A 27,954-nucleotide genomic window follows, 5' to 3' on the forward strand; every position below is an offset into this window, starting at 1 on the left:
GCGCAGGCCGCGCGCGCCGCCCGCCCGCCTCATTCCCTGAGGAGCCTCCCGCGCCCCAGCCCGTTGTTCCCGCTCCACCGGCGCGGTCCCGGCCGTCCGCGTCCCTCGCTCTCTTCCCGCGGAGGCAGACGCTTCCCCTGCCCCCGCGGCGATCCCTCGGAGCGGGGCTGCTGCGGGCGGAGCGGCGCGGACCGGTTGGGGCCGGTTCCCCGCGCAGGCGCAGCGCCCCGTAAACAGGAAGCGGCGGCGGCGGCGGCCCCGGAGCGGCAGAGACAAAGAGGCTGCGGAGTGGGAACGGCAGGGACCCGGCTCGGCTCGGCCCGGCCCAGCGAGCGGCGGCCCTGGCGGCGGGCGGCAGGATGGTGCAGAAGGAGGGGCAGGCGGCGCTGGAGGAGCCCCAGGGCAGTCCCAACCCGTCCGGGGTGCCCGGGGCCCCTTTAGAGCCGCCGGGCGCCACGGCAGGGCCGGTCCCGGGGGGCGAGGAGACCGACACCGAGACGGAGACTGCGCTGGGCTCCCGCCGCTTCCTCTGCGGAGTCGTCGAAGGTGAGATCTTTCAGAGGGGGGGTCTCCCCTGGGAGACAGGGGGTGCGGGAGAACGGGGGGTTCGGTATCCGCGAGAGACCGGGGGTAGGCTGGTTCCAGCTGGCTTTGCTTTGCCGTCTCCTCCCCCGCCCGGAGGAGCCCGCTCGGCGGGGAGGTGGCGTGCGGTTCTTGGCCCGGACTCCGCCAGGGTGGGGAGGAGCCGCGGTTCCCGGGCGGGGCTTCTGGCCCCGGGGCTTGTGCTGGAGCGGGGAGCGCCCTTTGATGGTAGCTGTGCGGCGGGGCGAGCGCAGGCCTGGCACCCAGCGCACCGATGATTCCTCAGAGAGGCTGAGGCAGTGCTGGGGCTCGCTTGCTCGTACGTGTCTAAAGGGGGAAGTAGGAGAGAGCAGAGCTACCGCGCGATTATCCCGGCTGTACGTGCTCTTCCTGCACTCCAGAGGCTCACATACAGCCTTGAGTAGGGAATAGTTGATTCCGTACCCAGTTGCTCAGTAATTAATATTAAATGCACCTTGTTCTCTAAAGTGTTATAGCTTATCATTTTAATTGTAGAACAATCCTTTTTTTGTTTTTTAGCATAGTTGCATGATTAAAAGGTTTAAGTTGTTGAAACTGCAGAATAAAGGGACTTTTTGCAGTTCCCAGTAATGCATTTCTGACAGGTTGGTTAAGGTAGGTGGTTGAAAGCAGGAAAAATGGTTTATTACCAGCGTAACAGTTGGTTTTAAATTGTTTATTTCCTGTGATCTATTATTATTTCTATACTGAAAATGATTTTCCAGTAGGAAAATAAAATCATTAGCAGATGAAATGGAGAGGGGAACAGGCAGTTTATCAAAGTCAGTATCTGCATATCTTTGCAGACTGTTTTCTCTTTGTATCTTAAAAAAAAAAAAAGGATTATTCGGCCTCTGTAAATATGACCACGAGAGGTGAATTGGTAGGGCTTAAATACAGTCAGTGTGAAGAAAAATGCCTTTTATTGCTAATAGGCTTAATTCTTTGAAGATAGATGCCAAATTGGAGGCTTTGGAGACATGTAACAGTGAAGAAAAACACAGATTGTAACAGCATGTTTTCTCATGTTCCTGCTGATACACCTGGGTAAATCACTTGTTCATCCAGGTTTCTATCGGAACCACTGAGAATACCGTAATAATTTTTCTTGTCGTGTTAGTTACATTGTTGATTGTCTCAGCATATATTTTGTTGCAAGTGTCCTTGAGTGTACTGTGCACAAAACGAAACAAGAAAATGGCCTCTGCCTGATGAAGCCGTCAAACAGTGGTTAGGAGTTAGCAGTCTAACAATAATATGTGTATGGGGGAAAAAGAATAGGGGAGTGTTAAGAGAAAAAAAAAAGGCAAACAAAAAACCACCACCAACAGAAAAACAAACTTGTGGTGAACAAGGTAAATGGTAGTGAGTGACAACATCTGTCTCCTTAGTGACTCAAGGGGAATTACTGAGTTAAGAGAAAAACAGGAATTAACTTCAGAAGTGTAGATAAATACTTAAACATAGAGAAGTGGTTAACACATACTAAGGTCTAGTAAAATTAGAGTGCTGAGATGGAGAATTTAGATCTTTGGTAGAAAAGGCAGAGGGCAATTGGCCAAATACTGGGTATGCACTCTAAGACTGTGAAGAGTGTGTGTCACTTATCAAATTCACCGTTTTGCAGAGTAATAAGGCCTCAGAGATTGCTGAATGCGAGCTTTGGTGCACTGCCTCTAGGATGTCCTGACTTTTAGTGATGGAGAGCATGGTAATGGGATGAGGTATTTTGGCATGATCTGTTGACTTTGTATTAACCTGACACTCAGCCCTGAGGGAGAAATACAAAACTAGGGTGATTTTTTTAGTTGGACAGAAAGATCCAAGAATTGCAATCAGCTGGTGACAGTAGTAACCTAGGAAATGTGGTGACAGATGGAAAAGTATTGCTACAGATTAGCCAGTTCTGTTCAGCCTTATTTAATTAGTTTTTTGTAACTGTTTTTTTCCTTTTTAAATTTTTTTTTTTATTTTTTAATATTTTTTTGTTATACAAGGTTGTGCTCTGCTTTAGGCTTGTAGGTCTGAAACAGTAGTATCATAAGTAAAGCAAATGTGTTGTGAATGAGTTAGGAGACACAGGGGATGTTCATTAGGTTTCACAGGATTTCACTTTTTTTGAGTTCCTGAGCTTACTCAGGGCAGCATCAGTCAGAATTGGGAAACTAAGAAATTCCTTCTGGGTGAAGTAAACTGTGAGGTTTTCAGTCCTCTTCGCTCTCTCTTGTTGTTCCCTGTTGCACTGGGCAGTTGAGGAGAATTAGTTGCTCAGTTTTGCCGTGTTGTGGTGCCAGGCAGTTTGAGATCACTCTTGGAGAGAATAATTCTTAAAACTTGAGCCTCTTGCTTTAAGCTTCTTGAAAGAGCAGTGTACACTTCACATGTAACTGAAATGCAATATATAAAAAATGGCTTCAGTTGCATCAGTTTGGAGTTTTGGAAGGTAGAGGGGTGGTTGTGACCTCAATGAGGCTGAATATTTACAGATTTACAAGGGTGAATAGCTTTGGAAATGAGGATATTGTTTACCTTCTGAACTGCTGTTCTATGGGGACTCGTGAGCTTTGTGTATTAGTAGTATTATTCACCCCTGAGCAGCCGTACCGTTTGAAAATAAGAGCTTATTAAATTTCATGTTATTTTAGTCTCTTGTCTTTGCATGGACGGCAAGCTGAAGCTTTGTTTTGAAGTGCCCACTTGTGGTTGAACTGTTTGCACATAGGTCTAAGTGAGCTGGCTTGACTAAGAGGGCATTGAGAGTGCTTCTTTAAAGTATTATGTTTCTAGAATGGAAGGATTAGGTTTGAAGCCAGAAGCAGTTGCAATTTCCATGGAATTGTATGAATTTCAATACACTCTAAAATCACTTGTGTAGATGCTTTTATGTATGATTATTCACAGACCTAGCTTGTAAAATGTGGAAATGGTAAAGCTGGATATCAGTTTGCAACTTAATTTTGACAAAGAGCCTATTAAACACAATTAAAAAAATTAAATCCTAAGCATTTTGTTGACTCACTTGTACATTCTTTTTAATGACACACCATCTTCTCCAGTATGTATTTATATATTTTGTGTATATAAGTCCTAGACTGTACCACAGGCATTTTTGAGTTGATAAATGTTTTCAGGTGTCTTTCAGTGTTCAACTTAAAATCAAATCTATTTTGTAGGTATCTGGAGTGGTAATTTAATTAGGTTATAACTGTTCAGTCTGCTGCAATAATAATGCCGACTTGACTTGTCAAGGGCATATGCTCAGAAATACAGTTTGTATTCTGAAAATTAATTGCTTCAGTGGCCAAAATTATAAGACCTTAGATCATAAGAAATAAAACTAATTATAATTGCATTTTAAATTTAGATCAGTTTAAGTTATTACACTTTACTCATGCTAACTTTTTTTTTCTTTTTCTGCTTTGGGGAGTTTTTTGACAAATGTAGCAAAAAAAAAAAAGAAAACGGTGGGTTGAAAGTTTCATGAAGCAGGCATAATCTAACTGGATATTTCTAATTTTGTTGCCCATAGGATTTTATGGAAGACCTTGGGTGATGGAGCAGAGAAAAGAACTTTTTAGAAGGCAAGTCATGTTTCCTCTTACTGCAGCACATTCCATCGGAATGTAATCATAAACTTCCACTTAAGTCTGGAAAGAGTTATTGTTCTAACCTAGAGCAACTTTCTGCCTAATATCTGTATTCTTGGGGACTTGTATTCACCTTTTCATCTTGCATACACCAAATCTGTCCAATATGATTTGTGCTTAAAGTTGTGACTTAATAGTATAACACAACGTTCAGTGAAGAAAAAAAATTACGTAAAAGAGTAACTGGAGTAAAACACAGAATTCCTGAATTTGTAGGCTATTTGAAGGTTTTTTTCCTGTGTTTTTAGGCTTCAGAAGTGGGGACTGAATACATACCTGTATGCGCCAAAGGATGACTACAAGCACAGGATGTTTTGGCGAGAAATGTACTCTGTGGAGGAAGCAGGTAATTGCCTTTATTTCTCCTCTGTGTTTTCTAACAAAAAAGTAGATTTTTGAACTAATTGGTTCTGGCTATGTATGCTTGTGTGTGTTTAATCACAGTAGCCATTCCCAAAGGTAACTGAAAACCTCTTTTTAATACCCTGCAGGTGTGTTTATTTGAGCTTTGGAACAAGCATGGATTTACTTCTTTTAACTATAACTGCAGATGATTTCTGAAACTGCTTTTAAGGCTTTGTCTTACAAGATTTATTTTTTGTCATGGGAAAGGTTGCTCAGACTTACTCCTCTGGCTCTTGAATGTTTGGGCTGTATTTTGAAGTAGAAATTATTTGCTTTAGAAAAGGAAAAAAAGATTGATGAGCAAATAGTATGTCCTTTTATGTGATTCATTAAGTCTCAGTGAAAAGAGTACCTGTTGGAAAAACAGCTCTCGACCAGTTAGAACATAAAAGATCTGTTCACACTCATTTGTTTTATCCACCTCTGGCATTTATGTGATTTATGATGCTTTATTAGGCTGAGGGGATTACAGTTTTCCTTGGGCAAGGGGAAAAAAATACACTCTCTTGAAATGAAATAATCCTTCTTGAGACCTCTTTGAATCAATGCAGAAAAATAATCTGAAGGATACTGCAAGGTAATATCCAATAACAGCAAAGATTGTTAAATGTGCTAAAAGTAATTATCTTCATTCATTCTACAAAAGATTCTGTGTCAAGTTTGAACTACTTCTGTACAGTGATGTTAAACCCATTTCTTCATGTGCTTAAGCTTCAGTCATATGAATAGTGTATGAACCACTGTCACATAGGGTGATATTACTGCAATAAATTGTTAGTATGTGATGAAAAAGTGAGTAATAATTCTAGAAGTGGTGATGTACGTACTGTGGAAACAGACTGTATCCATATTTGTCTCACAGCATTGGGATCAAGAAAATTTTTTAAATATTTATAAAAATTTTAACATGGAAATTGAGAATACAAGGACAGTTGTTGTATTTCTTTTGGCATAATTGCTGAAAAATCCTCCAAATTATTTGGTGGTCTTTGCTGTCTTAGCTTCAAGAAATTGCAGTAATTATTTTTTCTAATTATGATAGGAGAGGTATCTACACTTTGTAATATAATGATGCCTGAGAATTTTTTTTAATACTTCAGTCTTTCTGAAATATTTTGATTTCCTTTCCAGAGCAGCTAATGACTCTAATATCAGCAGCACGAGAACATGAAATAGAATTCATCTATGCAATCTCACCTGGACTCGACATCACTTTCTCCAATCCTAAAGAGGTATCCACATTGAAGCGTAAGCTGGACCAGGTAAGGATGGCACTAACTTAGCACAGTTCCAGTGCTGCTTAATTTGGAAGCTCCAATTCCCTGCTCACTCTTGCAGCATTTCACCAGCTTCTTGAACCTATTTTTATCTTCAGAGTAGTTTGGAATCTTGAAGCCAAGATGCACTGCTAAAGCAAGAACTCTAGCCCACAATAAATGCCTTCACAGACCTGACATGAACATTTTCTTTGTTCTCCTAAGTGACTCCTCTCCTTTGTCCAAGAGCTGTTACAGAATAAGCTTTTTTCCCAGCTGTCCATCCTGTGAGATCAGCTTTGGATGGTTAAAACTGGAACAGATTGCAGGTCTTTAAAGGTCTAATCTTTGAGAGAAGCAGAGCTGTGGGTCATAGGCATTCATTGTGAATAGAAACCAAAGTCTGTCTTGCCTCGACTATATCTCCATTCCTATAGCTGTCTTTAAGGTAGATTAGATTTCAAAATCCTACTGTTTGATTAAAAGAAGCAATAATGATTTAACAAATTAAACATTTTGCTCTTGTCTCTTCTATTAGGTTTCTCAGTTTGGCTGTAGGTCTTTTGCACTCCTCTTTGATGATATCGATCACAACATGTGTGCAGCGGACAAAGAAGTTTTCAGTTCTTTTGCTCATGCTCAAGTCTCAATCACAAATGAAATTTATCAATACCTGGGAGAACCAGACACATTCCTTTTCTGTCCTACAGGTAAAATGAGCAGAATCGTTTTGTTCAGCATTAATGGATGGGGACTAATATCTTACTGTTTGAAAAGCTGGTTTAACATTTAATAACTGCCTTAAGGAGTATTTTGGGGTTGATTGAAGAAACTGATTTACAAAGAAAAGTTTGATTATTCAGATGTATGCAAAGATTTTTCCAAATTTATAAATCTCAAAGTCTCAATGCCAAGCAAATAAGGCAGCTTGATAGAACAGCTCAAGAAGTTTGAACTGAGAATTAGGCTAAAGGAAAATCTATTTTTTCCTAACTTGAACTGAAATCTTTGCTTCTTGAATTAGCAGGTTGTTAGTTTCTAAGGATTTTTTTAAAAGTAGAAGTAGTCTGTGCTTACAACTGTCAGTGGTTACTAAGATTGCTCTCTTCACTGAGTTGCTTTTTTTATCAAAAATTCTTTTTAGTTTATCCTCCTGTACTGTGGTATTGTGGTTCTATTGCAGAGCTTAACTTGAGAGACTTATGTTCCAGTGTTAAAATTTTTAGGTATTTGCACGTTGTAATGAGTTTTGAAGTTTTCTTATTCTCTTGGATACTGTTTGCTGTAACATGGCCTTGTACTTATGGATTTGATTAATTTTTTCCTAATTTTAACATTTGAGCAATTTAAACTATTTATCTGCCATTTGTTTCTGATATTCATGCTGTGTCATTCATAATGTCTTTTTATTTATATTTTAGACTTTGGGGACTTACTTGATTAATTTTATAAATGTTTTTCATTTCCAAGGGTGGTATTCTCTCAATGTATTTGTGGGACAATTGTGTGTTGTCACACATGTACATCCTTCTAGTAACAGTGACATTCTCTTATCCTGTGCAGAGTACTGTGGAACTTTCTGTTATCCGAATGTTGCCCAGTCACCGTATTTACGGACTGTAGGAGAAAAACTGCTCCCTGGAATTGAAGTGTTATGGACAGGTAAAGATTGATGGGTTCTTTCTTTTATTTTGTTGGTATCAAGTATTTTCTTGTAAGTAGTAAAATAAACTGTCCAACTACGTGGGGGTTGAATCTTCAAGTACATGCAAAACCTTCTGATTATCCTGTTTCCTGCTTAGGTCCGAAAGTTGTATCCAAAGACATTCCAGTAGAATCCATTGAAGAAGTTTCTAAGATCATCAGGAGAGCACCAGTTATCTGGGATAACATTCATGCTAATGATTATGATCAAAAGAGGCTTTTTCTTGGGCCTTACAAGGGTCGGTCAACTGAACTCATCCCTCGACTGAAGGGTGTTCTGACCAATCCAAACTGTGAATTTGAAGCCAATTATGTTGCCATTCACACGCTTGCAACCTGGTACAAGTCTAACATGAATGGAGTGAGAAAAGATGTGGTGATGAGTAAGTATGCCTAACTGTTTGCTGGATCTGTGCTTAACCAATGATACCAATTCTTGGTCTTTTTAATGATTTTATCTCTTCCTCACCAACTTTTTCTTCTTCTGATGATTTAGCCTTTTCTGTTCCATAAGTAAATGGCAGTTGCCTGAAAGATAATGATTGTGTCTTTATTGACTTCCTGGGGCATATCTGTAGCACATGGTATCAAAGAATTTCTTAGTCTTGAGATGTTTCTGTAGTTATGTAATTAACACTCTTGGGAAGCAAGTTTAATGGCCAAATTTGAAATGTGCCCATGATATGATTTTCATTGGAATAGAAGCAGTTCAGATCAGAAGACACCCTGAATGCCAGGGTGTCTGGTTTCTGTGCTGACATTGGTGAGGACCATAATTTTATTTTATTTTTTTTTCTAATTAGAATCTAGTAACTTGTCCTTTTTGTGACATAAGCCCCTGAGTTACTTAATGCCTTGTCTGACATCTGAAAAATCTATTTTTGCTGTTTTAAATTAAACTAGTGTGATAACTTTTTAAAATTTGTCTCTGTAGCTGATACTGAAGACAGCACAGTTTCGATCCAGATTAAGTTGGAAAATGAAGGGAGTGATGAAGATATTGAAACAGATGTTCTCTACAGCCCACAAATGGCCCTGAAGTTGGCCTTAACAGAATGGTTACAAGAATTTGGAGTACCTCAGCAATACAGCAGTGAGTATGATTTGGTATCATTCTGGGGTAGAAAAATGGTGTTAGATACTCAGTATTTGTGTTTAGATTAAAGATATTTTACAGATCCTGGCAATTCATACACTTCAGCTGGAAATATTTTCTGCCTTAGTAATTAGGGAGCCTTAATTAAGAAGTCAGAATGCTTGATAATCTACAGTGTGCTTGTAATGCTCTGATTGATCAACAGAAGCAATCTTGATATATTATCCTTTGGCATTTCTGATAGAAGACAAGAAGAGTCTGGATCTTGCTAGTCCCAGTTCTTAATAGACTTCACTGGAACCTGAGAGAATAGGAAGTACAGTGGAGTTGGGGATTTTTTTTGAGTTGATGTTAGATTGTTGTAAAAACTAGTTCTGGTCCTGAAGACTCTGTGTTCTTCCAGTTGTTTTAAGATGGTTTTACTTTCCTGAGTTTATTGTCATAAGCCAGCTGAGTTCTTTCCAGCACTGTACACCTTTTTTGTACCAGTGGGAGTTTGGGCTATGAGGGAAGATCTGTTTTTCTCTAGTGTGGGTTTCAGGTGATCAGAGCATCTTTCTGTGTTAACTGGTGACGGAATGAAGGAGCCTGTTCACCTAACTGCTGTGTGGTGCATTTATGTTTTTGGACTGCTGTAGAGTTTTTGTATCTTTCTAAAACTCAACTGCAGCAGAAACACTGGGTGAGGAGTAGTGATTAAGGTGTCAGTCTTCCTCCATTTTCACAGTATAGTTTAAGTTGTAAGGGACTTCTTGAGATCTATCTTGAGTTTAACAACCTTGGTCAGGAAGGGTGAGTTTTAGAGCAGGTTGTCCAAGATTGTACCTGGTAAGGTTTTGGATGTCTCAATTTTTCCCTGGTTACAGATAGTTTTGAATTTGAAATATTTAAGCATCAGCTCATCATATTAAGCTTTTATTATGAACTGTCCTTTATATTCAAATACAATTTTACCAAGTCAGTTGATGCAGATGGAAAAATAGTTACTTGAGAGCTTTTTATTCTGATGACATAGTTTAAAATGCTGCTGTCAGCACATAAATATTAAATAATTATCCTAACCTTTTCTTCATCCTATCTTTGGTTAGCAGTTATGTGAAAAGGAAACTTGTAAAACTCAAAGTCAATAATTAGAATTACATTGACAGAAGTGAACAGACAAAGTACTGAAAGGAAGCTATGCTGATGGGATACTGTGTTAACAAAGTCATCCATCATTTGCAGGAGTTGCTGATTTGAATGTTAATTGGCAGATATTGAAAACTAAACTTGATTCTTCTTACTCTCAGGTAGGCAAGTGGCCCACAGTGGTGCTAAAACCTCTGTTGGGGATGTAGGGCCTCTGGTGGCGCCATCCTCTTTAAATGCAGCAACAGTGGTTACCACGGTGTACCAGGAGCCCATCATGAGCCAGGGTGCGGCGCTGAGCAGTGACTCACCAGCCATGGCCAAGGAGGAGGAGAAGAAGCAATCTGATGAGGAACCAATGGACATGGTGGTGGAAAAGCAAGATGATGCAGACAAGAATGCAAACCAGATCCTGACAGATATTGCCGAAGCCAAGATGGCAGAGGAGCTGAAGCCAATGGATACGGATAAGGAGAGTATAGTGGAGTCAAAGTCTCCAGAGATGTCCATGCAGGAGGACTCTGGTAGTGACATTGCACCTATGCAGACTGATGAACAAATTAACAAAGAACATTTTGTGCCTGGGCCGAATGAAAAACCTCTTTACACAGTAGAACCAGTGACTTTAGAGGACTTACAGCTTCTTGCTGACTTGTTTTACCTTCCTTATGAACATGGACCCAAAGGTGCACAGATGCTGAGGGAATTCCAGTGGCTGAGAGCAAATAGCAGTGTTGTCAGCGTTAATTGCAAGGGAAAGGATGCTGAAAAAGTGAGTGCAAATCGTGTTTCTCTCATTTTATGTCAAAATCCCAAGCATTTTTATTTGTTGTGTGTAATAGAGACTGGTGTTCTACGTTGTAGGACCTGAAGGGTAGTCTATAATGAACCACAGGTCACAGTAATTTTCGTTTCTCCAGTGGAATGTACTGTTTTAAGCCCTGTAGTGCCATGTAGCTATGAAGACAGTCTGGTACCTGCATTTGAACAGTGTTTCCTCACTTCTTACAGCAATAGAGAATATCTCTGAGTCATGTGTGGTGTGGTAGTCTGTCCTGGTAGAATGAAGTAATGAATTGTGTAGTCTCCCTCCATATTTGGAGAACCTCTCTTCTCTAGGAGCCTGTGTTTGATCATGTGGATTTTTTTCATAGATCGAAGAATGGCGTAACAGAGCAGCCAAGTTTGAAGAGATGTGCAGCTTGGTGATGGGCATGTTCACTCGTCTCTCCAACTGTGCCAACAGGACAATCCTTTATGACATGTACTCCTACGTCTGGGATATCAAGAGTATTATGTCAATGGTGAAATCTTTTGTGCAGTGGTTAGGTAGGTGCATTGGGAGCCATTATAATCCCAGATAGCATCTTTTTAATGTATGTTTTTAATTAGCCCACGGGGAAAACGGAAGTATTAGGCAAATGTATTTTCTTGGACGGGGGTCTGGTTTGACCCTGTTTTAAAGGTTTTCCTGTCTTGCTGTTTGAAGCAATGCTTGCAGTGAGTTTGCTTTGCTTTTAAAAGTGAAGTCTGCTGGATGCTTAAGATTGGAGACCTTGATTTTCTTCTTGGGCTAATGAAACTTGAATCTCATCTGACACGTAAGTGTTGACTTTAACTTGCTCTTGACTGAATGCACACTGGACTATGCCATGACTCCTTGGATGCCCTGCTGTATGATTGGAAATGACACTACGAAATGTGATCACATCAGCCATCTGCTGTTTGCTCTGTCTTGATAACATTATTGCTGTCTTCAACAGACCTTTCAATGGGCCTGGCCATGAGGAAGGTGATCCTCCCAGCCCCTGTGCGCATGCGAGCTTTAGCATAAGGCTATTCTGGTGCAAAATAATTTCCTTTAAACACTTTCCAAATTGCTGATTTTTTTATTTATTGTTTTTAAATATATTTTAAGTTTTTGGTAGTGGGTGGAAATTGTGGCACTCTCTGGACAGATTTAGTCTGAGACTTAAAATGATGTTGAAACAGTTGTTTTTTGGTTTAGGTTTTTGTTTTTTTTAATGTGTGGCACTTTTTTCTTTGTTTTGTTTTGTTGGTTTTTTTTTCTTGAACGATTTTTGGGAAATGCTAAGTTGGCAGATAGCACCAGCATGGCCTGGGTAATTCTAGTGACCTCATTTCACTTTCAGGTTTCAATCCAACTGTAAGGAATATACTGTGGAGTTGCTTGACATACACAGCAGACAGCAAAGCTGATGGTCTCAAGTCACACTTTCCGTAGCTGTCACAAACCTCACAGTGGCTAACCATTACACAACCTTGGTCTAATCCTAGTGTTTGGATTGTCTTTAAATTATATTCTTAAATAATGACAGATTTAAGCAGGGACAGAGAAGACCTGTTAAATCATCAACTTGGTCTGTGCCCAACAAATTCCTGTGGTTTGTACTTATTAAATATCTGATCCCTAAACTTAATAAAGAAGAGAGCTTTTTAGACTGCCTTCTGCAAAGCACAGAGAAGAAAACTAGTGGGGGAGGAAAACTCAGCAGCATTGCAATATGTTAACATTTCTCTAACAACCTCATGCTGTTTTAAAAGCCTTAGTTTGTGCATTTTTAAGTGTAACCCAACTCCTCCAACTTTACTACCCTTGCTGTATGTTGACCTTCAGCTAGAAAATGCTCTCTTCTTGGTAACTTAATGTGCTTTCAACTCCAGGCCAAAGCTCTATAAAGGGAACAGTGGTTCTTGTGGTCTTTGAAAACATGAAGGCCCCAATGCGGACTGCATTTCAGAATTACCAGACTATGTACTAAATTCAGTTGAAATTGTTTTCAGTGTCCCTGTAAAGTTGGGTTCAAGTCTCTAAAAGCATTAAATATTTTGAATAGTTCACAATAGAAGCCAACTCAGTAGAACAAACTCTGTTAACTTTGGCACTGTTCTGTTTCAATACTCACACTATTTCAACTCTTAGTTGAAAAATTCAGGGTTTTTCACGTGTTCAGTTTAATACTCTCATGCTAACAGTGCTTCTGTGAGAGGGGCCATTTTTGTCTTCAGCTTGTGTTTTATCACTAGTGTAAATACAGAGTAAAAGTCTTTGATAAAATACCTCATTATATAAAGTCAAGTACTTTACAAATCCAAACAAGTTAGTTTTCACAGTGGTGTGCTTAATGGTCCACTGGATGTTCACTTTCTTCACCTCTCCTCCCAAGTCCAGCTAGCATTCAGTCCCTTAAATTAGTGTGGCTGTACAGTACTATGGATTACTAATGACTTCTATTGTCTTCTTCCCCATTGTGTACAGATGGGAGAATCCTCAGCACAAGTTTCTACTGCTATTGGATGGACAGCGCCAGATGTTCACAGCGCGTCGTCATTAATTAATTAAAATGGAAAGGTTTTGTCTGTGAGGCAGCTCAGATAGATTAGAAGTACAACAGGCATGAACTGAAGTCACATTTGCGCAGCGACTTAGGCATTAACTATGTTTTTCATTTATACAGCTCTTCATTCACACAGCTCTTTACTGTAATAATTGGAAGTGCTAGTTAAGTTGTAGTCTCAAAGGACAGACAGATACTGTCTTCCAAGTTACTGACTAAAACTGGAAAGGATATCTTCTAACATGAGAATTCTAAAATATGGGAGTAAACCAAATTTGAATTCTGGTGTTTGGATTGTTTCTGAAATTTACCATACTTAGGGTAGTTTGTATTTAACCTATATTCCTAAACTTGCATAAATGTCAAACTTGGCACACTTTGGGACTCTCTGACTAGCACAACATATTTGTCTGTACTGATCTGAGACTGTTACTTGAACAGGAGTTAGATTGCTGTCCACAAAAGGAAAAGAGTATTTGCGCTGCTCCTCTTGTCAGAAAACTAGGCAGGTAATTGAGATCTCCACTCTAGAGACCACTTGGCTTTTTTTTTCCTCTCCAGAGCTGTCATTTGTTACTTGGTGAAGGCTGCAGTCCATTGCTGGCAGAACAGTGTTAAAAAAACAAACAACCAATGGAAGCTTCTTTTTTAAAGCAAGTGCAAGCTAAAGCTAAGCACTGTAATGGGCCTGCTGCTGCTGACTGAGCAGCAAGGTCCTTGGTACGTCCAGTATGCTTGTGGAAATAAAATACAAAAAGCAAAGCTAGTAGCGGCCGCCAAGGTGTATTAATTAAATTGTGAGTTAATTCAAGTTAATGCTACTTAACTTTCTAATGTGTCAACAGTATTGTGAAGGTGTGGCCTGGATTATGTAAATCCATGTAGTCTCTTGTGAGAATGCTGTTTCATACAGCTGTCCTGGCTGCCTGATTTGTTCCAGACTGCTTGCATATATTGCTAGTCCTAGTTTTCTGACAAGATTAGAAACAATAAGTACTAAAATGTGACTTCAGAAAGGTCCATTTTTTTTTCAGGGGCTGTGATAATGGCATTTGTTTGATCTGAAATTTATGGTAGTAGTTATTGAGCCATCTAGGTTCCAAGATACCAAATTTTCACGGATTAAATGAATGTTTCTGACACAAATACGCAAAAAAAAAAAAGTGTACAAAATGCTTGGGAAGTCTACGTAGTTCTGCATGGCACCATTCTTGTGCCTTCTGATCTAGAATGAAATGTGTAGCTAAATTGTCTCACCTGTCTGTTACAGGTAATCAAAAATTTGAAATACTGCAATTAGTGTGCGAGCACAAACACTTCATAAATGATACATTATTACAGCCCCTCCCCCTCCCCAAGCCCTGGATTCTAGCTCAGTTAGAGAGCTTTTTCCACAAGTGTATGTTAGCTTTTTGGACATGTAAGACACCCAGGAAATCCCCCTTCTCGTAACATTCTCCGCTTGGATCTGATCTCAACAGGGTGTCGTAGTCAATCTTCAGCACAGTTCTTAAGTGGAGACCAAGAACCCTGGGCCTTTAGAGGTGGTCTAGCAGGAGAGTTCCAGGTATCAATATGACTTCACAACTGAATGACGTTTTCTTTGTTTTATGAGAAACCTTTTGTTGCACATCAGAGGTCTGGAAGGATTGGTCTGCCGAAGGCTTTCTGGTCCAAAGCCCATTAGCCTTACAGCTTGGTTTAAAATAATTTTCCTCCCCTTTCTACAGTAATTTCTCAAGGAGATGCTGCCTGTCCCACGCGCATGCGAAGCGCAGCGGCTTTAGTTGTACATTTCACATTGTTTCTTTGCAGGTCGCACAGCATTTTTACCTGCGCCCGCAATTGCACAATGCGCGCATGCTTGTCTGCCGATGGGAATTCCATGAGCAAAAGGGATGGTCATCCAAATTTTGGTTCCTCTCGAAATAATGCTGTAATGCACTTTATTGCGAGGAATTCAATTGGCAAATATTCCTAAATCGCTGTTTGTACCACGTGCAGATTTGTTCATGGATTTTTCAGGCGCTATACTTTTCCCCCCTCACAGGTGCTCTGCGCGCAGCAAATTGAATCAGCGCATTGCTTTTGGGATAAAGTGTCTCCTCTGGCCAGTTAACCCTCTTCAGACCAAACCTTTCCTCCTGATATTCTATGTTCTTAGACAGTGTAGATATGATTGGTAAAAAGTTTTTTAAAGCAGTTAAGATTAACAGACTCTTAATGTGCTGTTTCAATTGCATATTTTAGAACACCAATTGGATATTTTCTATTCAAATAAGGTCGTTGCATTTGTAAAGCATACCAACCCCACCTTCTTCTGGGGTAGCAAGTAGCAAATGTTAATTTGGGAGTCTGCAGTGCACACCCAAGAGTGATGGGTTTTGTTGTTCATACAGTTATTTTAAGTATTTTGTTTTCACAGCGTTTGCTGCCTATTGATGGGGCAAATGACCTCTTTTTTCAACCACCTCCATTAACACCCACTTCCAAAGTGTACACCATAAGACCATACTTCCCTAAAGATGAGGTAACTGCTTTTGACACTTGTCTCTGTTGTTGTTAGTGATGCACTTCCTTTTGTGGCAACAGTGGTTACTGCTGAGTTCCCTCTTCCCCTAATGAAGCAGGTGTCCTGGTATCTTGCACAAGGCACAAATGCCAGCTCACAGGAAAACTGAGGTTAAGTGATACACCTCTGGTTCAGCAACATGCTGTGCACCAGTACGTGTATGCTCACAGCTTGATTCCCAGCCTCCCACCCCCTCACCCTTTTAAATCTGCGAGTGCCTTCCTTATTTATGAAAGGCAAATTAAATTTGTTCACAGCTGGTAGAAGAACTCTTGCAGTAGGGAGACATGCAGTGGATTAGCCTTAGAGGGTGGGTGTGTATGCCTGTTTCACCTCAGTGGTTATTGTGTTACCTACTGGTATTTGCGATGCTGTGTAGGCAGAACAGTGATACTGCATATCAAAATGGAGCTGAAAAATGTGGCCATGGTTCAGCCATTCATACCATTTTAGTTACTTTGGGAAGCTTTTTGGTCTGATTTTGAAAGAATGTTGTCAAATCTCCTTTGGAGTGTTTGATACTTTAAAATCAGGAAAATTTTATTAGTCATTATTGATTAGTGCTTTTCAACTTTTCTGTTTTCTGAATGGATCTGTAGTGTAGTTTCTATTAGCTTGGCATGGAGAGTACTTGAAAGTGAGGTGTCAGCTAATAGTTAACTCTATGGATGCAGTTTAAACAATGTAGGGATTAATGCATCTTGAAATCTTGCGTTGGTATGTACGCTGAGATGAAACAGGCGTTTCTAAGTAAGTTTTCAACATTTCAAATGAGTCCTAACTTCAAAGCCAGTCAGACATACAAGGCTGACACATGAAGACTCCTTTTTGTACTGCTTCTAGGCCAGCTCTGTCCTGTGCTGTCCTCACCTTTTCCAAATCCTCATGCAAGACTTGACCTAAACTGACTTCTTCTTTTGTAGGAAATGAAATTGATATTTCTAAACCACCTTAGCAATAGAGGTGCAGCTAAGCATGCACTCATAAACAATATTTCTTCTGAGGAGTTACCTTTTAATTAGAGGAAGAAAGGAAAGTGTCAAATCCAAAGCATTTTTGTTAAAAAAAATAGTTTCATATTTAAGATGTGACTGATGCAAATTTGCTCTTTTAAAGAGATTCGGGTGAAAGCTGTTTAACAGGCTGGGTGTGTCTGTCCTTTGCAGAGGCTGAGTTGCTGGACTTGAACATCAGAAGTTTTGTTAAGGGACTTGTAGCAATGGTGGTGGTCTTCACTGAGTGTTTAGTATCAAATTCCCAGACCTAATCTTGTGCTGTTACAAGAGCAGGAGGTTGACCTCCAGCCTTTCCTTCCCAGCCATTCAATTTAACTGCAATGTTTTTGAAGGCAACTTTGAGTTACTTTCAGGAAAGAGGTGGAGAGAATGCTATCCTTTTGCATGGATGGATACTTTTGATCTCTGGTGACTTCAGTGCCTGTCAGTACTAGTATGTTAATGACATGCTCGCTTTTGAATGTGACTGATAAGTTGAAATAATCTCTTTTCTCCTCTTAGGCATCTGTGTATAAAATCTGCAGAGAAATGTATGCTGATGGAGCTGATCAACCCTTCCATAGTTTACCAGATTTAATTGGAGACAAGTATGTATTAGGAACAAATGTCCTGCAGAGGTGGTTCTGAAGGATAAAGTCCTGATAATGTATTTAATTTGAATTTTTTTTTAAAAAAATTGTGTGTGGGAAGAATGCAAAGGATATTTGAAGTAGATAAAACAATTTACTCTTAGGAAACCGGGATTCTGGTTTCTTAAAGAGACTATTGACAGTTAATGTCTCAGTTCATGTGCTGGTCACCTGTTGTGAGCTGTTAGAAAATAAATTTAGCTGAAACCATTGTATTATAAAACCTGTGCATCATAGTATCTTATTTCAGATTTTGTGAAAATATATCATGAGAGTGTCCATAGTCTGTAGTTACCCTCTGGTATTTTTTTCTTACTTACTGTAGTTCTTAAAATAGAATTGACAGGTTATTGAGGTGCAGTCTCCCAGCCAAGTGCCTCAAGTTTTTTTCTGAAATATATGCACAAACTTTTTAAAAGGATAAGCAATGATAGATGAAGTTTAAAAAAAATGGGACATTAAATCTGAGCTGTAAAATGAGCTACTTTGAGTGGATTATTTTTTTGTCTCAGGTGTTTAATTTAGATAGAATTTTATAGTCTCCTCTGAGTGACAGGAAGGCAGTTAAGATAGGATGTGTAACTAATATCAAACAATACCCAAAGGAAATTATAAAAGCAAGGAAATAATGGCAGCAGAGCCACTAAGAGGAAAAGCTGAAGAGCTGAGAAACTGTGGAATGCTGAGGTGCAGATGTTGCTTATATTTGAGTTTTGACAGCTGATCAGTCAATTAGTGCTTTGTTGAAACTAATTCCATGACTGGAGGACTCACTTCTTTGGTTGACCCTGGAGTTTCCTCCATGGTACCTGAAGGGCATACTTGGTCAAACTGACTTTCATCTGACTGAATTTGTGCTTTTTTTCCTGCAGGTTAGTTGGAGGTCTGCTCACTCTCAGCCTGGATTACTGCTTTGTCTTAGAAGATGAGGATGGCATATGTGGCTACGCTTTGGGAACAGTTGATGTAACTCCCTTCATTAAGAAATGCAAAATGTCTTGGATCCCTTTCATGCAAGAAAAATATACTAAACCAAATAGTGACAAAGAGCTGTCTGAGGCAGAGGTTGGTATAACCTGCGAGATCAGAACTGCATGCTGAAGGCTTTCAAAGTGGCTCTTTGGGGTTTTTTTGAGCTCACATGAAATTCAGTTTTTGCACCTTTCTGAAGACTTTGAGCATGTATTAAAGCATCTGATGTATCAAAAAGAGACTGTAAAATTATTCATTGCCAGTCAGATACAGCTGTGTGCTATAGTACACCCATGAGGTGTACTTCATAGTAATCAATGCAGTAAATGTAAAGCACCTTCATCTAGAGAAAATTACATTTTGAAAAAAAAAGTATTCCTCCTGCTCTGTTCAACTGCAAAATGCAGTATTAGTTTCTCCATGCTGCAGGTAAAGCACTGAATGTCACATCAATTTAAGTATGGAAAACAAATTCAGGAGTGCTTGGTTTTGGTGTGAAAATCTAGGAACTATTTGAGCTGTTGTGGAGCTGTAAATGGTGCAAAGCAACCTAAAACTGCCCATTAAAAAGGCAAAAAAACCAAAGAAGAATATCTGTGCAAACTGTTGGTTATGTGTTTGCTTATGTTTTCTTTCACTGGAAGTATGGGTCACTGAGAATGAGCTTTGCATGCCTCCTTTGATGGTCTGAGAAGCTTTTCTAGCCAGTCTAGAGTACAGACAGCAATTCATCAGATGAGGTACATCAGAGATGTAGCTGAAAAGCCTCCTGGTTTTGGAGGTACACTCCATGAGCAAAGCAGTCTCCCCTGATAAAGATGAATGAAAATGAAAAGCTGGAAAATTATTAAATACCTATTTCCCATATTCTTTTCAGAAAATAATGCTAAGCTTCCATGAAGAACAAGAGGTATTGCCAGAATCGTTCCTTGCTAACTTTCCATCTTTGATAAAGATTGATATCCACAAAAAAGTGACAGATCCAAGTGTGGCCAAAAGTATGATGGCCTGCCTGCTCTCTTCTCTAAAGGCTAATGGTAAGTTTCTTGCACTTAGAATTCCTTGTTTCCTAACTACATGTCATTTCTAGGGTGCAAGGCAAACTTGGGAAGATTTGGTTAAATAATTACAAGAGCTTTTGAACAGCTAACTTCTGCTGCTGCCTTGAAAAAGCGAGCTTTTCATTTTAGCCATTATCCTTCAAATTAGAAGATAGGCAGAACTGAGGGAGCAATTTGGCACTGAGAGCACACATCTTTACATCTTGAATACTGCACAAAAGCCTATATTTTCCCTGCTAGCATTGGTAATGATGCTTTTTTTTTAAGTTTGGCTGTCTGCACTGCTGAGTAATTACCAAACCTTCAGTGTGGGAAGTGCTTGGCTGCCTGCCCTGACTGTGCACCCAACACTCACAGTTCCTCTGTTTCCACTTGGTGCCCTCCTGCAATGCTGTTTTTGGAGCCAACATCAAATATTTTTCTGTGCAGTGAAAGGTGTGCAGAGGGTTTGTTCAGACTGATGGATGCCTGCAGTGTGCAGTCCCGTTAAGGGATAGTCAGTTGTGCTGCCATAAATGGGCACTAATGCTACATGTGGAATTGGATTGCTGATTTACCTGCTAAAATAGATGAGAACTCTAGTAATATTTTATGTCTGTGCTTTTTACAGTAACTCTTCTCCTACAGTATTTTGTTTCTTTTCTTTCTTCAGGCTCCCGTGGGGCTTTTTGTGAAGTGAGACCAGATGATAAAAGAATCTTGGAATTTTACAGCAAGCTCGGTTGTTTTGAAATTGCTAAAATGGAAGGATTTCCAAAGGATGTTGTTATCCTTGGAAGAAGCCTTTGAAGTGCTTGACAGTGAACTGTTCCAGTACTGTAGACCCTTAACAGCTGGGCAGGTAGTGGTGGGGATCTTCATATGGTCTAACTGCACAAAGCCAGCAATAAGCCAGCTTGATAAAGGGGCTATGCGAAAATCACCCATCACACATTCAGACTGTAATTTGTTGGAAGGGGGGATAATGCTGCTGAAAACATTCTTATAATGAAGAGAAACCTTGTCCTCTCCTGGTCCTGTGTGAAGTGCCAAGGAATCTTGCATGGGCTATAGCTTCTCAGAGGAATCCCTCTCAATCAGTGCTGTGGTTGACGACAGTTCTCTGCATTCAAGTGTCAAGAGAAAATTGGTTTCTAGCAGAATGCTTATAAAGATGCAGGTTTTCTTCTCTGTCATAGAGTAGGATGTGCAATTGGAAGTTGCAGAAATGGGAGGGATTGCTTGTATCAATCAGCATTTTTAAAGATATGTAGTTACAGTTCTATTTTTTACTACCGTTACGCTTGTTGATAAAGCAATGACCCATTGTCACTTCTAATGACCATTGGTTCAAGCTTTGTGTTTTGTTAGGGACAAATGTGCAGTGGTCTGTGGCAGAAGTCACTCAATGACAAACTTGTAAATCTCAGTGTATATAAACTTAGCTGTATGCTGAGTAACTTTTTGTTTACTGGTTTTTGTAACTTTTTCTTTTGAAAAGTGAAATGGTATAGGTCCAAGACGGCACTTTTGAAAAACCTGCAACCACAATCGAGAACAAGTCTGTCCTCAGCACTGACCTTTCTTATTGTGCCTCATATCCAGGGCTAGGAACTGACCATCTTGGGAAAGTGGAGCAGATCCCAACTGACCCTTCCTTCAGATAGCAGTTTGTCGCTGCTTGAGGGTATCATTCTCCTGGGACTGAAACAGCAATTCACAGGATGCTTTTCTGAACCCATTAATTTTGGTAATGTTCGCATGGGATTATGGATGAAAGATGGTGAGAGGGAGAGAGAGCTGGCCCACAGCTGGGATTTGTCCATGGAAGAGTCACCATGTTTCAAAGCCTGTTCGTACTAGTTTGATTAAATCAGGGTCTTCAAGTCCTGCACATTTGTATCAAATAACTTTTCTATAAGAAATGCCACAATAAGCACATTTTTACACATTATTTAAATGGTTATCTACTTTTAAATGTTCTAAGAGTTTAATGTTTTTGCCCAGGATGGACATGCTTGGTGATGGGATGGAACTGGTGTCGTGTGGGACCTGGTAGTCAGGCAGTTGGATCATTAATGGAAATGGTATTTCACAGTAGTCCCAGTGTCCCAGGCAGGTGATTGGACAATGGTATGCACTTTGCAGTACTTTGTTTCTTCCACCTGCTGTCATCAGCTGTCTATATCTTAATTTTAAATTTTCCTGGGGTTTTTTCAGTGGTGCACAAGGGGAGCTTGGTTGCTCTTACAAGCCTCCAGCTGCACAGAAGTTGATTTGCAACCTGTAATGAATGGCAGTAAGACTGCAGTAATGCTCTCTGCAACCTATAAGGAGATGCTGTGTTTGGCCTTCTGGTGCAGTCATGTGCAAGATGTTTCGATTTTGTTTTTGTTTTTTTTTTCTTTGCAGAATGTGAATGATTTTTAATGCGGTAGCGAAGTATTTAAGTTGAAGCAAATTCATTTCATTTTTAGAGAGAGGTTTGGGGTTGTGCTGTGGGATTTCATTAAGTCCGAGCTGAATGCCACTAGTTTTTATACAGCTTTGAGTGCATGTTGAGTAGCTGATACCTTGATTTACCAGATGGGAGAGTTTTGTTTCTTCATGGATACCAGACTCAACTTATTTTATCTGGATGCATAACATTACAGCATAGGATGCTTGTGGCCTTATTTCTTGGCTTTTAAGGAGTTGCCACATTTTCTCTTCCTATGAATTTGTTATTATTATAGAAATTAATTGTCTAAGCCTATGGAATGTCAGGCCAATACCATCATTCTAGGATTGTAAAGTGATATGTTGACATATCTTTCATGGTTATAAATTTTCATTAAGGTTGGAATGCCACTTTCATTAATCTGTTTTAGATCAACAGTATCTGTAGCAGAAAAAGACCTGTAAAACTGTATTTGAAGACCATGCGAGAAATAGAATAAAAGTTGAGAAGTGAATGTAAATAAATGTGTATTTTGTGTATGAGCTGGTCCAGAACCAGAAGGGACTCAGCAATGTACATTACATCACACTGTGTTTGATGCCCTTGGGATCAGCCATCAGAGACTTGGGTCTGGTTTTGGTGTTGGCAATTCTACATCCACAAAATTTAACTTGGGATGATAAATATCGAGATACCTGAAGCAAGTAGCTTCCTGCTTAGAGTGACAGCTAAGCAAAGGGATGGACCAGGGCTATGAAAAGCAGCTTTTCTTGTGAAGGTCACTTCACAAGAGTTTGTCCATCTGCTACACAGGTGCACTGGCAGTGTGGTTCAGAAGCTATGCAGTGTGGAGAACAGGATAACACACAAAACAAGCCAGGGAAGCCAGCAGGTGAAAACTTCTCTCCTGGCCCAGTAAATGTTCTCTGTTAAAACGAGTAATGTGTTGCACATAGGTGACTGTTTTCTTAAAGCCTGTTCATGAAGCTTCGACAGACTTGTCTCTAAGGCACATCTTGGCCTGGGAAAAGGGATTGGGCTCTGATGTTGCACCAGCCTCTTTTCCCTTAAGGGAGCATAATGCAGCAGTAGATGCTCCTGCCTCCATCGCTCCAGGGTGGTGGCTGCAGACAGGTCAGGTAGGGTCAGATGGCTGCGTGAGGAGCAGCTGCTGAGCAGCACGTGGGTGTGCTTGTGTAACCATTGCTGCTTGCTTCTTTCTGGGACCTGGTTCAGCTTTTCAAACCTCTTCAGTCAGGTTTTCCTTGAACCTGCTCCAGCTCCAGCAAAGCAAGTGGCTGGCTAGCAGAAGTCTCTGCGGTGGGAGCAGAGCCAGATTCGTCCCCAGAATGCAGTGTGAACTCGTTGTTAGTGGGATTTGTTTTAATCTGTCTGCTCCTCTGCAGCACCAAGCAGACCGCTTCCCTTTCAGCTTTGATAGGCCGGTACAGCCCTCTCCTTGCCATTGATTTTGAAGTAGGATATTGCCTTCTGCCTCAAACGCTACTGTGCTGCAGTCCCCAGTGTCAGGTCACGCTGCTCTTGCCCATGCATGAAGAGCTAGAGATGAGCAGGTCCCTCCCGTTGTGGCTGTCCCTCGACCGTTGTCACCCTCCTGTCCCGCCGGTACCCCTCTTTATGCCCTCGGCCTCCTGGCTCTGTGGGTGTCCTGTATCTCCTCCGCAGTGCTGCTGCCGTGGGCCGGGCCGGTGTCCAGGCGGAAGAAGGGCGGTAGGTGAGCAGCCGGTAGTAACGGCCGTTGTGGCGTTGCTACAGCTGGCGCTGAGGTCCGTAAAGGCTGAAGGCCCAGAATGGGCAGGAAACACCCGAATTCAAGGCTGTGGGGCGCTGCCGCAGGACCCTTTGGTTCGGTTCCCGGGGGCGGGCGCGGGGCGGGGCTGCTCGGTACGGCACAGCACGGCCCGCCCCGCTCCCTCAGCCTCTCCCAGCGCCGCCGCCTCATGGAGCCGCACGGGCCAGCCAGCCCCGGCAGCGTCCTCTTCGGTGAGCGGCCCCGGGCCAGGGGAGCCGGGACACGGGCAAGGGGGTGGGGGAGGCACGGGGGGGGGGGGGGAGGTCATAGATGAATTAGGGAGGACACTCACGGGGCGGGGGGGTCTGGGACGAGAGAGACGTAGGAGGGTAAGAGAGAGCCGGAGGGCGCGTGAGAACGCTGGGGCAATAATTAAGGGGGCAGGAGAGAGACGGGGCAGAAATAGACTTTGGGAAGTAATCGGGACGGTGTGGAGGCTGGAAAGACACGTGTGGGTGTGGGGGGAAAATAGCTGTGATGTCAAAGAGAGACCTGGGGTAGCAGAGACACTGTGAGGGGAAGGAGGCAAGAGAGACACGCGGGTATGAGGAGACACATGGAGGGCATGATCGTGCCGGTGGGGAGGACGGTGTGGAGAGACGCGTGTATGACCGGGCTCGGGAGGCAGCAGGCACATGCTGGGGGTCCCGGGGCGGTCTGGGGGGAGCCGCGTGGGCTCTTGGTGTTCTGACGGCTTTAGAGGATGGGGAGTAATGGGGAGGTGGGTTGGCAGTCCCAGCTCTTGCCGGCCTCTCCTGCTCCTCCGGTTAATCCCCCGCGCTCCCACGTCAGCGTTTCGTGGGCGCTTGTCGCAGGGCGGTGGAGCCGTGTCCCTCCTCTCTGGGAGGGGTTTGGCCGGGCCGGGGAAGCCCCGCCGCACGTGGCCCTGCGCCGCTCCCGAGCCCCTGTGAGGGCAGCCCCGGCCGGGCCTCGGTGCACGCGGGGGAAACGGACGTGCAGCTCCCCGGGCCTCTTGTGCACCTGGGGCTGGGCCCTCCCCTCGGTAAGTTGAATATATAAGCATGTGAAGAAAGACGTCCTGCCCCGGGCTGTGCTCGTGAAGGTTGATTCCTCTCCCTTGGAAATTCCGGCAGTGGTATGCAGGGCTCGGCTCTGTGTTTTTCCGATCAGCCTCACACTGGTGAATCATCCTGCAATAAGTGAACGCTCCCAGGGCAGTTTAGTCCCTCCCTTTGGTCGGCTGAATCCTGATCCTAAGAGCTAAGGACGTAGTTATGCATTGCCCTTGTTTTTGTAACTGCCTGAAGAAGTATGTAATAAAATTTTTCTCAAAACTTCTCTTGGGGGACTCCAGCTCCCTGCAGGTTGTAGTCTGGCATCCTCCCCTTGGGCTGGGCCTCATCATTCAGGTCTGGCACTCTGTCTGTCTCTGCTTCCAGACTCCCATCCAAGAAAAAGTTGTACTGGCAGTGGCATGAGCAGAGTCGCTGTTTTGTCTGCTCCCTCCTGTTTTCCACAGTGGTGTGTCCTGACTGTTCTTCTCCCTGGAGGGGAAGAGCCTTGCCCTGACAGTGCTTGGGAACATTGGGTGCCCGTGGGCATTGCTTCATGGCAGCCTGCTTTGGGGACACCAGGTTTTGTCCCCTCATGGTGCAGAGGCAGGTGTGTAATTTTTTGGGACCCTGGAGCCCAGGGTGCCCTGATCTGATGCTGCTCCTCACACAAGAAAAAAGTTTTAGAGGTGCCATGTGCATGCCTGGCCAGGGCTATCCCTCAGAACCCTTTGCCTGTAGTGACTGGTGTTGTGTAAAGCTTGCTACTGTTTTTTTCTTCTTCTAGGCTGTGAGCTGACTGCCAGTGCCAAATCCTACACATTTCAGGTGGATAAAGAAGATGACTCTGACCACATTTTAGCACTGTCTGTGGTAAGAGAAATGTGAACTAACTGTGCTTAGAACAGAGAACTTACAGTTCTCTACTGTAGTCACCCATATCCTTATCCTCATTTCTTGGCTGGACTGGAGTCAGGGGACTCCCTTGGCTGAGGTCCCAGGACTGGCTGCTCTCAGGGCAGGACACAGAGTGGTCATCTTTATCCATCATATGTAGGCACTTGTGCAAAGCCTGTGGTGGCAGGAGCATGCTGAGTAGGGGAATGCTTCAGGCAGGTGGTGAAGAAAAATATTTTTCCCTTGTACTTGACCTTGCTGGAGCTTCACACCAGCTGGGTCTCTGGCTTTTTACTCCCTAAGCCCAGAGAGGTGCAGGGCTTCATTCCTGGCTCTCACTGGGGATGTTTTCTATCCTGGGAGCACAGAACCTGCCAGCATGGATCAGATCAGCAGAAATCACAGCCCAGGTGCCATCCCTTGAGGTGACTGCAGCAACAGCTGTTGCAGCTGGGAGAGACACAGAACCCTCTCTGAGGCAGTCAGGGGAGAGTTGCTGCAGGATTGTTCACTGCTCTCCCTGTTTTGTGGAGCAGCATCCCCACACCTTGCATGACATCTGGGCTGGTAGCATTGTTGTGGGTTACTTGTCCCGTGGAGAGCTCCAGCTGTCCCAGATGTGTCCCTTAGGAGAGCATTTGCTCACAATCTCCACTTCCACCCAGGTCTGCCTCACTGATGGTGCCAAGGACGAGTGCAATGTGGTGGAGGTTGTTGGGCGAAACCATGAGAACCAAGAGATCGCTGTGCCTGTGGCAAATTTGAAATTGTCATGCCAACCCTTGGTAAGAGACTTATTTGAAGACTTGGGGGTGGATGGCCGCAGGGAACAGGACAGCTCTGGATGTTTGTGGATCCTGATCTAAGATGTGCAGCTCATAGGCAAATGCCCTGGGTGCCCTTGGCCTGGCTGCAGGTGTCCTCAGATGGACATGTTTCACTGGGAACTACAGGGTATTCTGCTTTTTGCCTCTGCCCCTAACTCAGCTCCATCTCTGCTCTTTGCAGCTGAGTCTGGACAACTTCAAGCTGCAGCCTCCGGTGACCTTTCGCCTGGCAGCAGGCTCTGGCCCAGTGCACCTCACCGGCTGGCACAAGATCAGTAAGGACTGAAGGGTGGGGAAAAGCTTGGGAGGAGTGAGGGTTATGAAGGGACTTCAGAGTCAACAATGGCCAGGGAGCTGCTGGGAGATGCCCTGGGTGCTACCCGGCATGCTTGCTCTGTCCATCCTTTGTGCTGATTCCCCAAGGGCCATCTCAGGGCAGGGATTCCTTCCCTACTGCAAGGCCTTGCCTGGGAAAAGGGGTTTGGATGTCTCAATCTGTCCCCTTTTTTCCTGTCTGGCTGTCACCATTCCCCTCTGAGACCTCCCTCCAGCTGGGATGTTGCTTATTTCCCACTGCTGTTAGCTGCTGTGAAAGCTGCTTCAGCAGCCTTGGGCTCCTCTGCTCTTGGGGTGTCTTGTGGGCTGGTTGTATTTGCACAGACATACATGAGTAACAGTTACTGTGTGTCCCAGTGCACAGGGAAGATGCTTCCTTTGAGGAGGACGATGACTTGTCTGAGGAGGATGAGGAGGAACTTCCTCCTATTATGCCAGCCAAGAAGTAGGAGGAGGAAGCAGTCACTTGTCTCCAGGCAAGGTGAGGGGCCAGGCTGCCTTGGAGGAAGGATTTGGGTGGCTGTGATGCTGGTGTGGCAAGTGTGAGTGGAATGTGCTGCCGAAGTCTGCTGGTCTCAATCTTGTTCTTCCCCTAGGTACTCACTGGGACTTCTCTCCCTGGATGGTTTTTACCTTGGACACCTATTGCCAGGACCTCAACATTTGCTGCTTGTTTTTTGGATTTTTTTAGTGCTGTTTTAACTTTCTGGGGAGCAGGAGCTGCTCCCAACACTGGAGTGTCTTCTTTCACACAGCCCTGAGAGGGTGATCCCAAAACTGGATGGATGCTGCTGGTATATCCCCTCTGTCTGATCCCTGTCCTGGGAGTTGGAGATGGAGGAGATGATCCTTACCCTGTGCCTTTTTGCTGTCCTGGACCTCTGCTCCATGCACCCCCTTTCCCTGGCTGTGAAATACTCAGTCCTGGCCCCTTCTCCAGCAGATGGATGTAAAGCCAGCTGTGGGACAGGCACTTTCACTGATTCTAATGTGTTTGCTTTTGCTTACTCACAGTTTGATGGTTTTTATATACTTGGAAATGTGAAAGTGGGGCCCAGGCTGTGTTGTTGAGTGCAGTTATGGTGGGGAGGGAGCTCACAGCCTGTCTGATTTGGGGGAGGTTCTGGGTCAGTCTGCATTGTAAAGAACTTTTCTTACACTCAATAAAGATCTCTGAGGCACCAGGTCTGAAGAAAGGTCA

General features: G+C 42.9%; 2 protein-coding genes across 5 annotated transcripts; both read left to right on the top strand.

Annotated features, from left to right (window-relative positions):
- The first annotated feature begins 21 nt into the window (after positions 1-21).
- OGA (O-GlcNAcase) lies at positions 22-25,566 on the top strand. Of its 4 annotated transcripts, XR_004498074.1 has the most exons (17): positions 360-546; positions 4,133-4,184; positions 4,499-4,596; positions 5,787-5,917; positions 6,450-6,621; positions 7,475-7,573; positions 7,714-7,998; positions 8,550-8,708; positions 10,001-10,611; positions 10,994-11,168; positions 14,680-14,765; positions 15,624-15,728; positions 17,288-17,373; positions 18,288-18,480; positions 19,265-19,424; positions 20,101-20,289; positions 25,481-25,566. XR_004498074.1 is itself a non-coding variant. In XM_015633477.3 (16 exons), exons 1-16 carry the CDS (start codon positions 360-362, stop codon positions 20,235-20,237), a joined length of 2,736 nt encoding a protein of 911 aa, XP_015488963.1. In that variant the 5' UTR covers positions 22-359; the 3' UTR covers positions 20,238-22,391. The 4 variants fall into 4 exon arrangements, 2 of the variants coding, with proteins under 2 accessions (XP_015488963.1, XP_033371401.1); XM_015633477.3 differs by lacking the exon at positions 25,481-25,566 and having other exon boundaries at positions 22-546; positions 20,101-22,391; XR_001522564.1 differs by lacking the exons at positions 14,680-14,765; positions 19,265-19,424; positions 20,101-20,289; positions 25,481-25,566 and having other exon boundaries at positions 18,288-18,412.
- On the top strand, positions 23,658-27,954 carry NPM3 (nucleophosmin/nucleoplasmin 3). The gene is made up of 6 exons (XM_015633478.3): positions 23,658-23,871; positions 25,481-25,566; positions 26,256-26,375; positions 26,599-26,692; positions 27,111-27,234; positions 27,350-27,954. Exons 1-5 carry the CDS (start codon positions 23,679-23,681, stop codon positions 27,200-27,202), a joined length of 585 nt encoding a protein of 194 aa, XP_015488964.1. The 5' UTR covers positions 23,658-23,678; the 3' UTR covers positions 27,203-27,234; positions 27,350-27,954.

The sequence above is a fragment of the Parus major genome, chromosome 6 (genome assembly GCF_001522545.3).
Source record: "Parus major isolate Abel chromosome 6, Parus_major1.1, whole genome shotgun sequence".
NCBI classification, from domain to species: Eukaryota; Metazoa; Chordata; class Aves; order Passeriformes; family Paridae; genus Parus; species Parus major.